At 34.0% G+C, this 16,362-nt stretch overlaps 3 protein-coding genes across 6 annotated transcripts in view; 1 reads left to right on the plus strand and 2 right to left on the minus strand.

Moving 5' to 3' along the window:
* The window catches only part of LOC149419329 (uncharacterized), a 122,070-nt gene extending 115,654 nt beyond the window's left edge, over positions 1–6,416 (minus strand). For both annotated transcript variants that reach the window (XM_089638224.1, XM_089638223.1), the window contains exon 1: positions 6,104–6,416. In XM_089638224.1, coding sequence (XP_089494350.1) covers positions 6,104–6,229 — 126 coding nt within the window. In that variant the 5' untranslated portion in view covers positions 6,230–6,416. The remainder of the gene's footprint in view (positions 1–6,103) is intronic.
* Positions 6,417–7,131: 715 nt separating this feature from the next.
* Positions 7,132–8,910, plus strand: LOC149419330 (nudC domain-containing protein 3). The gene is made up of 4 exons (XM_089638228.1): positions 7,132–7,252; positions 7,341–7,825; positions 7,954–8,151; positions 8,365–8,910. The coding sequence occupies exons 1-4, from the start codon at positions 7,137–7,139 to the stop codon at positions 8,628–8,630; spliced, it is 1,065 nt and encodes a 354-aa protein (XP_089494354.1). The 5' UTR covers positions 7,132–7,136; the 3' UTR covers positions 8,631–8,910.
* Positions 8,911–9,169: 259 nt separating this feature from the next.
* Positions 9,170–16,362, minus strand: part of LOC149419331 (uncharacterized) — a 47,195-nt gene continuing 40,002 nt past the window's right edge. For all 3 annotated transcript variants that reach the window (XM_089638226.1, XM_089638227.1, XM_089638225.1), the window contains 2 exons: positions 11,804–11,954; positions 9,170–11,315 (listed from right to left, as the gene is read on the minus strand). In XM_089638226.1, coding sequence (XP_089494352.1) covers positions 10,936–11,315; positions 11,804–11,954 — 531 coding nt within the window. In that variant the 3' untranslated portion in view covers positions 9,170–10,935. The remainder of the gene's footprint in view (positions 11,316–11,803; positions 11,955–16,362) is intronic.

Raw genomic sequence — 16,362 nt, forward strand, 5'->3', positions numbered from 1 at the left:
AGAAGAAATAAATCAGGCGCTTATATCACATAATTATCATACAATATTTTTCAACATCGAAATAAGACTATAAGACTTAAGAAATAAATCAGGCGCTTGTAACACATAATTATCATACAATATTTTTTAACAGTATTTCTGACTCCAACCTGCCTAAGTCTAGTAACCATTTTGTTATTTTTGGGCCAAAGGATGGCATTTCACACAGTTTTAGTTGCGAAGGAATATCTGGGAATATAATAATATCTTATCTGGGCATCTTTAAAATATTCAAGCCTAAGCATTGTCGAATAATGCAAACATTAATATTGATGATTAATTAGTAATCCATATTTAACTATCTCAGCAAAAACGACATAAGATAATTATTGCCATAACCTAAATTTAAACTGAATCATTATAATTGATATTGAAATGTGAATTTCAATTATGATTTTAGATGATAAACCAATATTCTGATTCATATTATTACTCCTGATATTAAATATTAAAGTTTGAATAAATTATAAATATGTTTTCATTGATATGAAAGCGCATTATTTATTTATAATACTCTGTAAGACCAAACAAAATCAACTTTGAAATTTAAATTACTGACAAAATATGAAGCTGTAATATATTTTATAAATAACTAGCTGATTGCTGATTACCCGGCGTTGCTGGGGGTTATCCTTTGGAGATAGCACATACACCATGGCGGACTTTGCTGTAGGCCTTTTTAAGGTATACAATTCCGTAGTACCATAGACATATGAATATTAGTAGACCTGCCCTAAGTGATTAAAAGCGTATTATCCCCACTCCCCATACCGGTTCCATTGGAGCCGGCTGGGCTCGCGTATGGCCTCAAGTGAAATTTGAAAACGTGACGTCATCATTCTTGTGCGAACTATGGTCGAGGCATCATCGGTTCATTTTACGAAATAACACGGCAAAATGTTGACTTGTAATATGAAAACTTGTAAAAATAGATGTGAAAAAGAGAATAAACCCAATTGTCGTATTACATTCCATAAGTAAGCATTATTTTACTTTATTTTAAGCATATTCACATTGTATAATAATCATCAGTTGTAGAAACATGTCTGGACGCGAAACACAAAGCTGGTTGGTTGCTGGGAAGTAAATTATGAACATTTATAAAAGTGTCTTAACTAAATACTTAAACGAAATATTCGACTCTGAAAATATAACCGAATTTTTTTGCCGAATTTGGACTTCGCAAATTTGTTCATAACGTGGCGAGTAATTTGCGCTCCCATGTAAAAATGTCTATTCATTCAAAAGCAGATTTTACTTTTAAGAAGTAAATGGTGATATTATAATGCGAGATGCCTATTTACTGTCAGATTGATTTATTGACGAATCACAGTCAGCTTCACCCCCTTCGTTCTTCAACAGGTGATTTTACCCCTCGCCATTATCTTCTCGTCTATTAATTCCTATGTCTGTGCATACATGTATAATTTATGTTAACCTTCCGGAAGAAATTCTCTAATTGATAGTGAAAACCCTATCAAAAACCGGCTGCGTAGTTTTGAAGAAATAAGTGCACAAACAGACAGACGCGGATAGCGACTTTATTTTAAAATTTGTTGTTTTTTGGTAAGAAGGTATTTTGTTTCATCCTTTCCACGAATTTCTTTAACAATGTTTTTTTCGTGGAATAATTTATTTTTCGTTGTGAGATTTTTGTTTGTATGTAGTTCGAAGTAGTAATATGAAATCATGTTGACACCTAAAGATCTGTTTCTAAACTGTTCGGTGGATTGCTGCGTTATCTTTTATAGTCCTCATTTAAAATAACAGCTTTGAAAATGAATGCAGGGGTATTCTAAGAACTAAGAGCCCATAAACAAATAAGTTTCTTGTACCTAAAAGCTCACCAGGAAATTGGTAAGAGCCATTGTACGCCAGCAAGAATGAAAAAGAACTTGCAACAATACGTCATAAAGTTAACATGAACACTGTGAATGGATCTTTAAATAAAGCAATGGATATAATCACCACAATTGGTGGAATCATCAGAAGATAGCGCTGGCTATGGAAACAGGAAATATCTAAATGCAAATTAAGAAATTATCTGCACAACTTGGCATTGTGGTCTGTGGCGAAAGAACTTTCTACGGATGCGTTCAACCTACCTTTGATACAGGCGCGCTAACCATCTATAACCATCAGATCTCGGTGAACAATTAAAATCAACGAGTAGAGAAAAACGTTGCGTCACGAAAATACGAAAACGTAAATGGGTGTCTACGATTTTCAATAGGTTGTATTTTCTAGTATTTCCTGGCCATTGAAAGAATTATTCTTAATACCTCCAATAAGGAATTCCACTTTTTCTCTAACATATACCTGTATTTTTATTATAATGATATTTGTATCTAATTTTCGTGGTTGAATTTTTTTTCAACTCCACTAAACGACCCAATTTGAAGTACGTAGTAAGTATACAAAGGATTTCATAACAATAATAGAGCGCTTAGATATTTATGTTATTTTTAACAAATTTTCGTGATTTACGTGACGGTTACGAGTTCCGGCCTGCAGTCTGCTGGGAAAGACTCCGTTGGTAGAAATAATAATGTATAAAATATTAAAAATATTTTTTTTAAGCATTAAACTATTTATTCATCATTGGGATTTCCAATTTTATATCAAAGTATTTTTGTGTCAAAACCATAAATTGTTTTAATTAATTGTATTTTATAATGTCAAACCACAAAGTGATTGCTTTCCACGAAAATGAGTCCGAACGATAAACCGCCGATATTTAGAAAATAAACTACCAATTTGAATAAGGAATGCAGTTGTCCGTCGAGGTCAGTCGTATGCAGAATTTCCGTACACAGAGCAAACTCAGCCAACAATCTAGTACAAGCAAAATAAGGCAACCAGAAAGAAAGTACACGATCGTTTGATGCGTATCCAATGAACTCAATCGCCAAATTTGTACCTGTTTGCAGAGTGCCAGGCACTTGCGTTTTCACATTCATACTTCACTTTACCGAAAGAAGTATGAGTTCGAACGCAGAAGAAAATCAATGTTTTGTGGCACGAAATACAAACGCCAAACCATCAACATACAAGTGTGGTGTGAGAAGTAGGATTGAGTTTGTAGTTTTTACGTGTTCTTGATGGGGTTCTCAATAGTCGGAAGGTGACCCCGATTTCTTCGCAGTTTGTACGAATATTGGATGTTTTGAGCGACCTGGGTGGACAGGTGAGGCTACCAAGGAGACAGGAAGTGACATAGCAGCGGCCAGTAACCCAAATAACAGCGGTCGGTTCCGAATTCCTCAATCAAAATGTAAGCAGGTGCCTATTTCCTGATTCCCTGGTACCTGCCTTCGAAAGGAGAGCTGTTTAATGTGGTACTTTTGTATTGAGCCAGGTAATAAGTAGGTATTAATCACAATTAAACCATATTATGGTTCCTCAGGTATACATACGAAATCTTTGATCACGTTTTCATTGGCAAAAAAACAATACTTACCTTTTTATGTAGCGGGTTAACTACGTACATTATCTTCGCCTTCTACATATTATTATATCTAGGTAGCAAATTCTACGTTATAATATAATGGTTTACTTTGTTTTACTTGCGATTTTGACAGACATCTTCAGACTGGTACATTTTAAACGTATGTTGAATTTACAACAGGTTTCTTCTTCCTTGTGAGTGGTTTTATTGTAATTTTCTGTAGTATTGAGATCTTAGAAATACGTGAAATATTAATCACATTTCAAAAGATCGTTTTTACAACTAAATGTTACTATGGTGGAAATTAAAGATTCTGAGAATATTGTATTTTTATGTCAGAGAGCAATATAAGCTTTTTTCCATGTAACACTTGAAAACGTATAACAAACTATGGGCCTTGTCTTATTTTTCGGCAATTATATCGATATTCAAAACTTCATAACTTATAGTGGAAATAGTAATGCGAGCTGAAAAAAGTGGTTCACGAATGATAAAACGGTGCAAATTTCGAGAGTTCACAATTAAACAGATTTTCTCACGTCTTAGTAGCTCAATTCTACAACTCGTTCCCGAGTTCGAGTTCAACAGCTCGGCTTCTGTGTGTTCTCCCTCCTACTAAATGGGCATCTTCAAGACCCATTTCACTCAACAGCGACCCCAAAAATGAAACAGGCTGAGCGGAATTATTTTCCTCAAAACCTCCTGTGTGGAGTTAATGTAAAAAATATATATAGATAGATACATAATATATATTCATACAATCTTCAACGGATTAAAATTCAATTGGTGCAGGGTTAGCAGCCGGTCGCTATTGAAGAATCTACTCGCCCTATACAAGACGCCCAGTTTATCGAAAGCCAGATTTACTCGGGCTTCTATTGAGCCCAGATATTTGAACCGGTCTGATATACTTACTCCAAGCATTTCAATGGAGTTTTTATTGGTGATTCCATCAATTTGCACCAGACAGTCTAAATTAATTTATTTTCGATTTTAAACGGTATGTCTAGGAAGATAATCGCGATAGTAGCCAACCTACGATAGGAGAATGCACCAGAATAACAAGACAAACATATGTGAATTCCTCAACCTTTACTAAGCAACCATTTTACACAATACGGTCGGTGGCTGAGTTCGCGTTTGGGTCCCACCCAAGCGTAGTGTGTTCAATTCCTCGGCTGGCTAAATCATCCATCACAACACAAGCAACATTTTCGGCTTACTGTGGTGGTAGTAGGAGATTTTCAAATATCATCAGGTTATTCGTAACCCTGGAATGTTTATTCTTTTATTTTTTTCAATAAAATAAATAAATAATTCTGAAGATAATTTACTGAAATGAAAATTTGAAAAAAAACGGGTACATACTAGGGTAAGGCCCTAAGCCGTTCACATCATTCGCTTTTTTGTAAGAATTGATCCCGAAAACATTATTAGTAGTTGGCTGGTCAATTTGATAACGGCACCTTTTAAAACCAGACCATTTTTTCAACAAATTATATTCATGTGGAAGTTATTTTATTTTTGTTTTATAATACCCACTTATTAGTTAACATAATCACCGTACTACTTATTATCAATTAGATGATTTACAATTATTGGCACGCATATCTCGAAGCATCCAGTCTTTTCTTTCGGAGCGTTTTTTTTTCATAATGAAGAGATAATAAAATCGGCCTTCACCGCCAAGGGGAAATAACAGGATATTGGAACATGGGGGGAATCTGGTTATTCAAATATATTCACAGAGCTTCACACAACTGTAATTATTATTGATCTCGTCATGAATTGTGTATCCATCCACCTGTCCGTAGGTACATTATAAATATTAGAATAGTAAATCGTTAAACGTGAAAAATCACGGAAGTTTTGCAAAGATGAAAACTGTTTTTTGTTTTTGTTTCTACAGAGTAAAAAATATATTAACGTTTCCAATTAATAAAAGAAGAATAACCTTCTTGTAAATGAATTATAGGTAGTACTTAACGCATCTCTGGATTTTAAAATATTATTCCAATTTTGAAAATGTCTCAGGAGCATATTGATCTTGGACAGGGCGTTGTGGAATATATTGATGGTGGTGAGGTACGTTTTTTGGTAGGTATCTACTGTCTGATTAACCATAAAGAGAATAAATAAGTACCTACTCCAAAAGAAAAAAAACAAAGCTTGACCGAAAATGTTATGGAATACAGTTCATGCTTTGATATAAAAACTCGTGCGAATAATAATAATAATAACATTATTAATAATTTTATTCCTGAAAACAAGACTTCTCGAATTTATGAATTAATGTGATGGCGCCCTGCTTTTGCGCGTTTATATTGAGCAATTATTTAATTGGTACATTTTTAACAAGATCTTCGATTTTGTAACAAGTAGGACTTTTAAATGTCTTGGACATCCTCCTGGTACCAGCTAAATTATTTAATAATAATAATTATTATTATTATTTAATTGGTACATTTTTAACCAGATCTTCGATTTTGTAACAAGTAGGACTTTTAAATGTCTTGGACATCCTCCTGGTACCCGCTAAGTTATTTAATAATAATTCAATCGATTTGCAATTAAAAATTGATGACAAGTAATAAGAAGAAATAGGTATATAGGTACCTGAATGTTCGTTCTCCTCACTTCGATGTAAAGCCAGTTGTCGGTGGAAAAGGCTATTGCCATCAATGCAACGGCAACTATGGCAGTAATAGTAGCCAAAGATAAAGTGACCGCGGAACAAGGCATTTTGAAACTGTTAACAATATTCCCTTTCAATAGCACAAAATTTCAACAGAGAAAATGGTCCTCTCACAAACACTACACGAAAAAATTGAAATATCTGTGACAACACATTCAGAACATTTTCGGCACGCGCGACAAACGACCTACACAACCACTTGGCAAAACTTAACTCACCTCGCGGTCAGCGCCAATCAGGTTTCTCAAGAAAAGTAAACTTTCCAATTTTAGCGGCATCTCGTTCCAGTGTGGTAATATCGAAAATAAGTGGATCTGTTGGAAAAATATTCCTCATATTATAAAATACTATTTATCATCTTAAAAAATCTCTTATTTTTTTCCTTCGTTGAGATTTTCACGCAGAAAACTATTATAGCGATTTATTTTTGAGGTGTTCTGCCTTATGTGTGGTCATTTATTTGGAACTATGAACATATTTTTTACTTAATAGCATTGTATTATATTTTATCTAAATTTATTTCATCTAAGAAAGTTTTGATAAAAAAATTATAAATTGTGTTCAAAAATACATGGTGAATTTGATTTTCCTTTATTTTAAGATAAATAAACAAATATATAGATAATTTTTGTCAGTGTTGTAAACCCAAGTATTATGTAAAAATCTGTTGACAAATAAATGCTTTATTATTATTATTATATGTTTTCTTGTTCACTGTCTAGATGCGTTATCAAAACTGAGCGCTTAATCCAATGACAATGAATTAACCGCTCAGTTAAATTTCAGTTTATTCGATAGTAAATCACACTATTTACCTTAAAAAAATGTATGTAGTGCGAATCAATAATGCCCCATTTATATAAATGAAAACTATGTACTTACCGAGATTTGTGAGGAGATTTATTTTTTAGAACAAAAATTTGACGTTTACCAAACGTCAGTACTTGTTTAAAAATGGCTGTCGTAGAGGGGCCCGCTGTTAATCATGACGATCTTTTGATGAATGTTTTGGTAGAAAACAAAACATTGGTTGGATTTTTGTTTTCAGTGTTCGGCTTTTTATCACGGAAGTAAGTTTACATCATGCACTGAGCTTTGTGATAACCAAATATTGAAGTTTCCTTGTTCGTTAATTTTGTAATCTCAATATTTTTGCAGGACTGACTTTTATATGATTCGAGATGAATCAGATTTTGACAGCGTTGGATTTCCTCCCGGGATAGCAGAAGAATTGGTGTTAAGGGTTCTCAGAAAATGTAATTCTGGCAATGTATACACCGCTGTGCCAGAAAATTGTCATGAATTGATTGACGATAGGGAATGCATACCTCCTCCAGTCGCTGAAGAAGTTGAAATAGAAGCCACTGAAGAATTAACACGTGAAGATGAGCCGGTTAGTCAGCCAGAAACCTCTTCAAATATAAATTTTGAAGCCTTAAACATCAAGGAGAGTGTGTTAGAATCAAACAAAGCCCTAGAAGAAGAGTATTTTAGCTCGCCGAGTAACAGCAGAAGCAATGAACCAGATTATCCAGATCCTGAGATGGTACCATCTCATTTGATTGAATCACAGACACATCCTGAAACATACAATGGCGCTAAAAGGGATAAATACAGTTGGTCTCAAACAATCAGAGAATTAGGTGAGTAAACACACTTAAAAATTTTTGCTGCGGTAAATCAAAGTAACAAATCTGTGCCAAATTCAGAGATGAAAATATGGTTCTGAACTTCGTCTTGTTACTTAATTCTTTCCTATCGATTTTTACAGATGTGACAGTGTTACTTCCTGAGGATGTAAAATCCTCAAAGCAACTGAAGATAGACCTTACCTCAGATTCTGTGAACATTCAGTATTTATCTAGTCAGAAGGAATGGATAACCTTGGTCAAAGACAAGCTTACCAATAAAACAAAAGTAGCTGAAACAATATGGACCATGAGTGAAGGCAAAGTTAGGATTCAATTGGGTAACTTATTTTTATTAAATAATTAATACCCCACATATTATGCAATGCTTATTAGAAGGTTAGAATTAGCCGTGTTTAGTGACCAGATCTGTACAGCCAGGCACTTTCCAACCTTCCTCTTTCCCATCTCCTAGGAATCTAAAATTTGAAAATTATTGATATGGTTAAATTCTGTACCTCCATAAAAATTTTTTTATTATACAATTATTTCAGAAAAACAGTCGGAAATGTGGTGGAACTCGCTTCTAGAAAGCGAGGAGAAAATCGACACTACCAAGATAGATTGCTCGCGGCCACTAGATGAACTCCCAGAGGACCACATCGCCAAAGTCAGGGAACTGCAGTGGAACCAGCTGCAGAAGTTGGCTGGGAAACCTACCTCGGACGAGCTCAAGAAGCAGGAGATTCTGAAGAAGGCGTGGAACATGCCCGGGTCGCCTTTCGCAAACACTCCGTATGATCCTAACGTCTTCCATTAACCTTTACAGCGCTGGCTGTTTCAACGCAGTCTATCCCATCATGCGGCATGCGTGTGTTTTAGTGAATGGATCACATTAAGCGACATCCGCTGACAGGAATAGCCGCCATGTCGCATGGATTAGTATGCGATAGCCGCGTAGGTCAGGTTAATTCTTATGTTCATTTTTCAGATAACAATATAAATATTGATTAGGTTGTTTTAAAATTTTATCGCCTTTATTTACACCAATTTTTTGTTGTTAAAATTTTTGCTACGAAAAACTTCATTTTTTAATATTATTTATCCATGCATGCCAGTTATTAATTAATAAATAAATAAAAATTCATACCCAAAAAATTAAACTTTTTTTTTTACCTGTATTTTTCATGTATCTTTTACAATAAAATAAGCAAAGTACGCGTTACAAAGTTTTTCGGTAGTAATTTTGGAAGAGATTTGGAAAGAAAAAAAATAAAACAATAATTTTAACAACATGCTTTTTTGTTTAATTTGTGCATAATATGTCTTAAATAACAACAACATGAAATACCTGATAATTTTAATGAATAAGGTTTTATTTTCTTTATAAAGTTACAAGTTTTTTAAGGTTCACAAAATCCAAATAACAGTGAATTTCAATAGAATTCCTCTGCACAAAAGCATGTTTATAATTCTGGACATAGCTGTAATGCTGGTGTATATTGATATAGATTTTCACAATAATAATTGGAGTAAGTATATAATGAAGTACAGATTGAGTAAGTATTGTGTACATCAGAAAACGTATTTATGTATGTAGTTATATTAAATAATTCAAATTCAATTTGATCCACTACAAAATGAATTCTAATAATTTTAACAGCTTCATTCAAATTCTCATGAGATTCTTACATTTATTATCAAAGACAACTCGGCCAAAAGATTTCAATTAAATATTGGACAAATCAAAGATTCATCAAAATGCTAAATAATTTATTGCATAGCTGTGATCTACTAATCAATTTACATGTTATAATCATTGACAGAGTAGCACTAAATTATAAAATTTTAAACACAAAATGGACATACCATAATTATCATAAAAAATGAGTCTTAATAAAATATGGTTTTAAAAATATATACTCTGAAATGTAGACATCATTCTAAATAGGAGAGGCACCAAAATAATGACATTTAAAATTAAAATAATCATTGGCACACACCACCCTTTAGAGTGAAAGTTTAATCTAGTTCGCACCCATTAGTTAGGTTAGGTTAGGATATTGTAGAAATAATGTTGAGATTCGCTTCACAGTGATTTAGGATTGCACATCATGAAACTTGAAGAATTTAATTTGTAAAACACTAAATAAATAAAAAGCCTCATACGATCATCGACAATAATTACACGTAAATACATAGTACACTAATTCAACGAGAGATCAAAGAATTTCTTTCCGCAAGCTATCTAATTTATACTAGAATGGATTTAAATGGTTTTGAATGGAAGGACTGAAAACTATCAGTTCTGATATACGATGCCTTGTAAAGAACAGTTCTGATGACGACTACATGAATATTGCTTCCCAACTAACAGTTCTATTAATACTAGTCATATTAAGTGAAAGTTATTATTTACCGATGACAAAAATGTTAATACAACAAATGGAGGTGTGTAAAAATGCTTTATAATATTAATACATTTTACATTCATATTATCGAGACTAATTTTTACCGAGTATTCAATTTTAGTCAAATAATCTGACTAAATCTTATTTGTGAGGAAAATAAGCTTATTTTTAGCGCAAACTATGTACGCAAATAAGTTGTTTATCACTGATTAAAAACTAAAAAAACATAAAAATTCTTCATAATAATATCTCGTAAACGGTGAGAAAATAAAAAATATAAGCAAATTTCAAGATATTTTCATAACGTAAAAGTAAATATCACAAAAAGTACACAAATTGACATGAAAAATCAGTACAATGAATTAAGAAAATAAATAACAAAATATTATTTAAAATGTCATGTTTACCATCATAACACATAACACAAAACATAAAAATGAAATAAATTAAAACAAAGGGTAATTTTCACTTTCAATGAAAATCTATCACTTTTAACACATGTACACGCTTTACATGGACAGTTTCAAACTGAGCAAAAGAAATAATGCAAAAGCGTACACGGTAGATTAACACAAGGCAACTTCTCAAGGCCCAACCCGTAGACATTCCAGCAAACCGCAGACCAGTTCAAGGGGTATACCGACCACCAGCATTTACCGTCATTATACTTTATGTTACTGTTTCATGGTGGATAGCGCCGAGGCTTCACCGCGACTATAAAGGTTTGGGCGGAATGCCCACTTGTTTCAGAGCGTTGCGGTAAGCTTCCAGAGAAGAGTTCAACGAGAGACAAAATCCACGGCTGACGGGAATGAGGGGGTACTCTGGCGGCGGAGGATCCACAGGTCCCATGGATGCAAAGAAGCTCTCCGGGGTGAGGGGGGAGTTGGGATGCAGCTTGGTATACTGCTCGGACATGGCCATCCAACGCTGCAGACGCCTGCATAGGTCTGCCGAATGCTGCGCCTGGAAGGACAGGATCTCCTCGCGGAACACCTCGGGTATGTTGCCCAACATCTTGGTGAGGGATTGCACCAGTTTCAGGAGAACCATTTCGTTGTACATGCGGGAATTTTCGCTTCCTTGCTGGGAACCTATCGACAAAAGTAATTATTTTTACAAATTACACAAGTAATTTTAACTGAACGGCGCTGATTACATAAAAATAAAAAGATTATGTCAATTTTATGTTGTTCCTGTACCTCTTATACTCTCCTTTGAACCCTATTATAAATCCACTATTTATCTCTATTGATACGGATACGGTATGCAATACCCCCCCTAAGCATTTTGGTCATAGGCCCATTGTGTTAGCTTCACATTTTAACAGTAGCCAAATTCCTTTCATAAATTTCACTAGGTTTATCATTGAGTGTTGGACAATGTCTTCTACATATTCAAGTCCCCAGGAGTCATCTGAGTTTTCTTCCCATCGAGACAGGATATTATCACTCTTCACTACCAACTGATAATAGCTCTGCCGGCTTCTCCAATTAGTATGTATGTAGTTACCTGGCTCGTTAGCCACTCTACCGTAACCTGCTATTGAATCGAGCTTATATATAAAAGTAATATTGCTGACCTTTTTGCTTGTCATATCCAGCCTCGTTGAAGTAGGGCTCAGCGCACAGGATGAGGCCCTGCAGAGATACTATGACCTGGATGAGGGAGCTCTCCTTGCCCCACACCTCCACCCCACGGCCTGACCACGTGCCAAGAAGTGAGACACAGACCTACGCATAAATTACCAGTGAGAAAATGACACTTAAAAAAACATTTTGCATTAAATACCATCACATTGTATAACTAAATACCTTTGACGACAGCTATTAATCTAGCAGTACAATAAAAATTAATTTGTATAAAAATTTCACTTCAAAAATGTCACAACAAATGAGTGGTGGAGTTGTTTTTTTTATATTCAAGGTTTTTTTTTGCCAAATGCATATAAAAAGTGAATCTAATCGCTCTACTGAACTCAAAAAAATGCTGAAAAGATGGATATTCTCTCTAAGCAACTATGCTTTAGTATCTATTGATCTTATGCATGTAATTTTATATATAAATACTCCTATGAGAGTGTTTGAGTATGATGTGTGCCTTTGAGTGTGTGTATGCCTATGAGTATGTTACCTGTGTTAAATATATCTGTCTATGTATTTAGTGTCTTTGTATTGTAGTCACTTGTAATGTTATAGTTTCTCATTATATTTGTGCTTTAGTGTCTTAATTATTATTGCGAAATCGACCTGTTGACAAACTGCTTTGGCAGTTTAGCGGGTGTTTATAATGAAGAATAAAAAAATTCCAAACAGTTTTTGCAACTATATTCAGATTACCGAAATTTCAAATATAACTGCTTAAAAACATAATAATGATCCATTTTTTAAAAATCACTATTGACTTTCTAACTTAATCACGTGTATATTTTTTTTGTTATAGTTAGTTTTAAAGGTTAAAATTTTACGGGTATCCAAAAAGCGGATAGAATCTATGGACGTGACCCGTGACTTTAAATACCATCACATTACCGATGACCAGTCTCAAAAAGCCAACTTTTTTTTTCAACCGGCACTGTACTTTGTATGAGAGTCGAATGTTTTTAATTCTTAAGATTACCCGCTTTTAACACTAGGTAAAATGTTAGCATCTTGTCACTAATTTTATTGTATTGAATCAAAATGCATCCTTGACCGCACCTGATAACAACAATTTACCGGTGTTTTAAAACCTACATTGAAAAAGTCAAGAATCCAATAGTTCCATTCTGCGACCAAATTTATTTTTTTAGTGGTACTTTTACGGACAATTTTACATAGGAATAGTTTATTAAATTATATGCAATTATATTACTACTAAACATTGTATATTTTTTTAATACATTTCTGAAGTACCCCAGGAACAAACTTTTGAATTTACTATGTGATAAATTGAAGATGTCTACTGAAGAAGCCACATTATTACCCTCCATTAGTATTCCTGGCAATGAGGAGTACATATTATGGTAGTTAGTTGCAGAATTGACGCTCTCTGTGCTCGAGGGGTAAGACTGGGTTTACACTTGTTAAGTAAAATTTATGACTTTCGTAAATTTTTGAAAAGTTACTCACAGGAGCGCTTACATATGCATCCAACTTATCGTAAATAATGCTCACGGAAGTTGTTAGGAAGTTTAATTTACGAACTTCTCACAGAGACCACTACACCAGTACATAATTCTATTTTTGGTAAGATGGCTTCCTGACAACAGCGCGTTGCCGCCGACGACAGCTGTCAGTTAGTAATATTTGATAACAGGAATTTGTTTATTTACGGTTAGATCATGGATCCCCATATAATACCCATTTCCGCACACAACGGATTGCCGCTGCGATAATACGCACAATTTTGTCAAACAAAAACGTAAGGGCCCGCAGAGTGTGTTGGATTAGGAGTTGGCTTCAAAGAAGAAGTACTGATGGGGTTTTCGTTCGTTTAACGGCAGAATTAAGAATTGAGGATCAATAAAAATTCTTTAATTTTATCCAAATTATAGCAACTGACTTCTAATACATATTGGAAATGATTGGACCGCTAATTAAAAAAGAATGATACTTGTTTTCAGAATGCTATTTCACCAGCTGAAAAATTAATGAGATTCCTTAGGCGTATGTGTGTAACACCATGTACGATTGTGTGAGAAATGCGGAGATCCGCAAAGAGTACAAGGCTGATGTAAGCGTAATAAGTAAGATCAAGAAAGGGACGCTTAGATGGTTTGGGCATGTAGAGCGAATGAGCGTAGAAAGGAGTTTAAGAGGAATATACAATGTGAATGGTAGCAGAAGTCGTGGACGTCCGAGGAAGACATGGCACGACCAAGTGAATCAGATACTTGAGTCAGGCCATGTCAGGAGTCAGAATAATAGAAGAGTATGTATTAGACGATGTATGAATGTGAATGAGGCAAGAAGTGTGTGCCAAGACCGAGTTGTTTGGCGGTCCGTCCTCTCTGCCTACCCCTGCGGGGGAAAGGTGTGATGGTTAGTTAGTTAGTTAGAAAAATTAATGGTGACTATTCGATTTTTGGCGTCAGGTAATGTTTTCTATGTATTCTTATATTGCATTTTTGTATGAATTCATTTGAGATATTAATTTGTTGTGAAGTTTGATAGCTGATCCATCAGTTCGTGAAGTCGAATACTAGAATCATTATCACACATTTACACAGGCATTTTTTAAACATGACATTGTGTTAAGAGTGGGTTATAGGGCATAATGGTGATTTGCTGGAAAACGGCTCCCTAAAACGGCTTAATACTACCTTTCGTATGTCATTCTCAGACTTCATATTTTTTAATACCAATTAATGGACTATTATTTTTCAGTCTGCCTATTTTTTTTTGTAGTTGTTGTAGGCATTCGACTATAAAAAATAAAAACATTGATACACCATACAACCCACTTTTAAAACTTGGATGTATGATTATCGCGTTAATAACGGCTTTACACTATATTTTTAATTTAAAATATGTATATAATACACACATCTGTAGAAGTACGGCCTCTTATTATCGTTATGATATCTGTGGATATTAACAATTAAATAAATACTTCATCTTGCACCAAATTTTCAACACATTTACACTGTTTTACTTATTACGGGTGAGAAGCCCCCGAGAGCGGTAGTGGGACTATACGCTCCTTGTTTTACGGCGTATATATTTCTAAAATGCCATCAAAATGTTTCATTTCTGGGTCTAAAAGTAGAATACCGACTCACTTGAAGCATTGCAATAATTTTAGGAAGCTACAAAAACGCTAAGTACTCACAAATACTCTTTTTTCACGTAAATTTGTCGCATTGTATTTTTTGAACTGTCATATTCTTTGAAACGAATAAAATGCAATATTCAATGTGCGTTGTGCGTACCTTTTCCTAACGGTTAGCACGAACGTCACAATGTTGATTTGCGTGCCCTTTATGCAAGTGTGTGTGAGAATTCATTGTCGCTCTGACTCAGTTGTGAGCGCGTTTGGTAATCAAACCAAAAATTACCATCTCACGCCAAATCATTTTTAGTTTGGTAAAATCGGCAATTTTAAGTGATAACATGTCAAGTTTTTCACTATTCCGACCTTACATGGTAAGGCGTATTCACATAAGGCGTAAACAAGTTTATTACCGTTTTTTTATCTTTAGATTAAACAGACAAAAAAAACTTTATAAGTAAATTTACGATTATATCACCTTTCTGCGTATACACACGTAACCATTCACAATTTGTCAAATCAAAGATATTCTATCTACGTATTGTGTTGTAAAGTTCCAAATAATAAGGGTTTTTTAGGAAACAATTTTTTCCCTACCGAGAAAACACAAGGCCTCTAAGTCTATAATAGCCAGGTAACATTTTAAACACCCAAATGCGGCAAAAATTGTGAGGCGCATATGTCGCCGTTCTATTTGTATAAAGAACAGTAACTTTAAATTCAGTAAATTTAAATGATTCACCATTTCATATATTTATTACGCGTCAATACATCTTAAACAATAGGTCGAATCGTGGATTCGTTGAATAATATTTGTATTTAGGTATTATATTTCAACCCATTGACGTAATTTTTTTCAATAGCGTTGGTCGTTAAATGAATATAACTATTATTTCCAACGGCTAGTTATATTTTGATACAGTACTAGTATGCCTTGCACGATACTGCCATGGTTAAAACAGATTATTGTTTAGTTAACACTGAATAATTTAACAAATATGTAAATTTAAAAAAAACTTTCTTTTATTTTTCGAGGTCAATATTATTAATATGTATAGATATTCTATCAAATATAAAATTTATAAATCTACCAAATAAATCCGCCTTCGATTTTCTCGAAAACGAAAGCTCAAATAAAAAATATCATAACCCAAAATTGACTTTAAATGAAAGGTAGATTCATTCACAAGTTATACCGTTTATACCACGAGTTTCCGAATACCGTGCAAAACAACCTTTCTTTGTATAGGAAATGTTTCTGAAATGCGATTCGTAAAGCCAAAAGCCGTTCAAATCTAATTAGATTTAACAACAGCAAGTGAATGATAAACATTTATAAAAAATGTCAAAGTAAATGCTTTACCAAAATAGTAGGTTCTGCAAATAAGT

The sequence above is a fragment of the Hesperophylax consimilis genome, chromosome 12, assembly GCF_061612785.1.
Source record: "Hesperophylax consimilis isolate HC1 chromosome 12, BYU_Hcon_1.0, whole genome shotgun sequence".
Taxonomy (NCBI): Eukaryota; Metazoa; Arthropoda; class Insecta; order Trichoptera; family Limnephilidae; genus Hesperophylax; species Hesperophylax consimilis.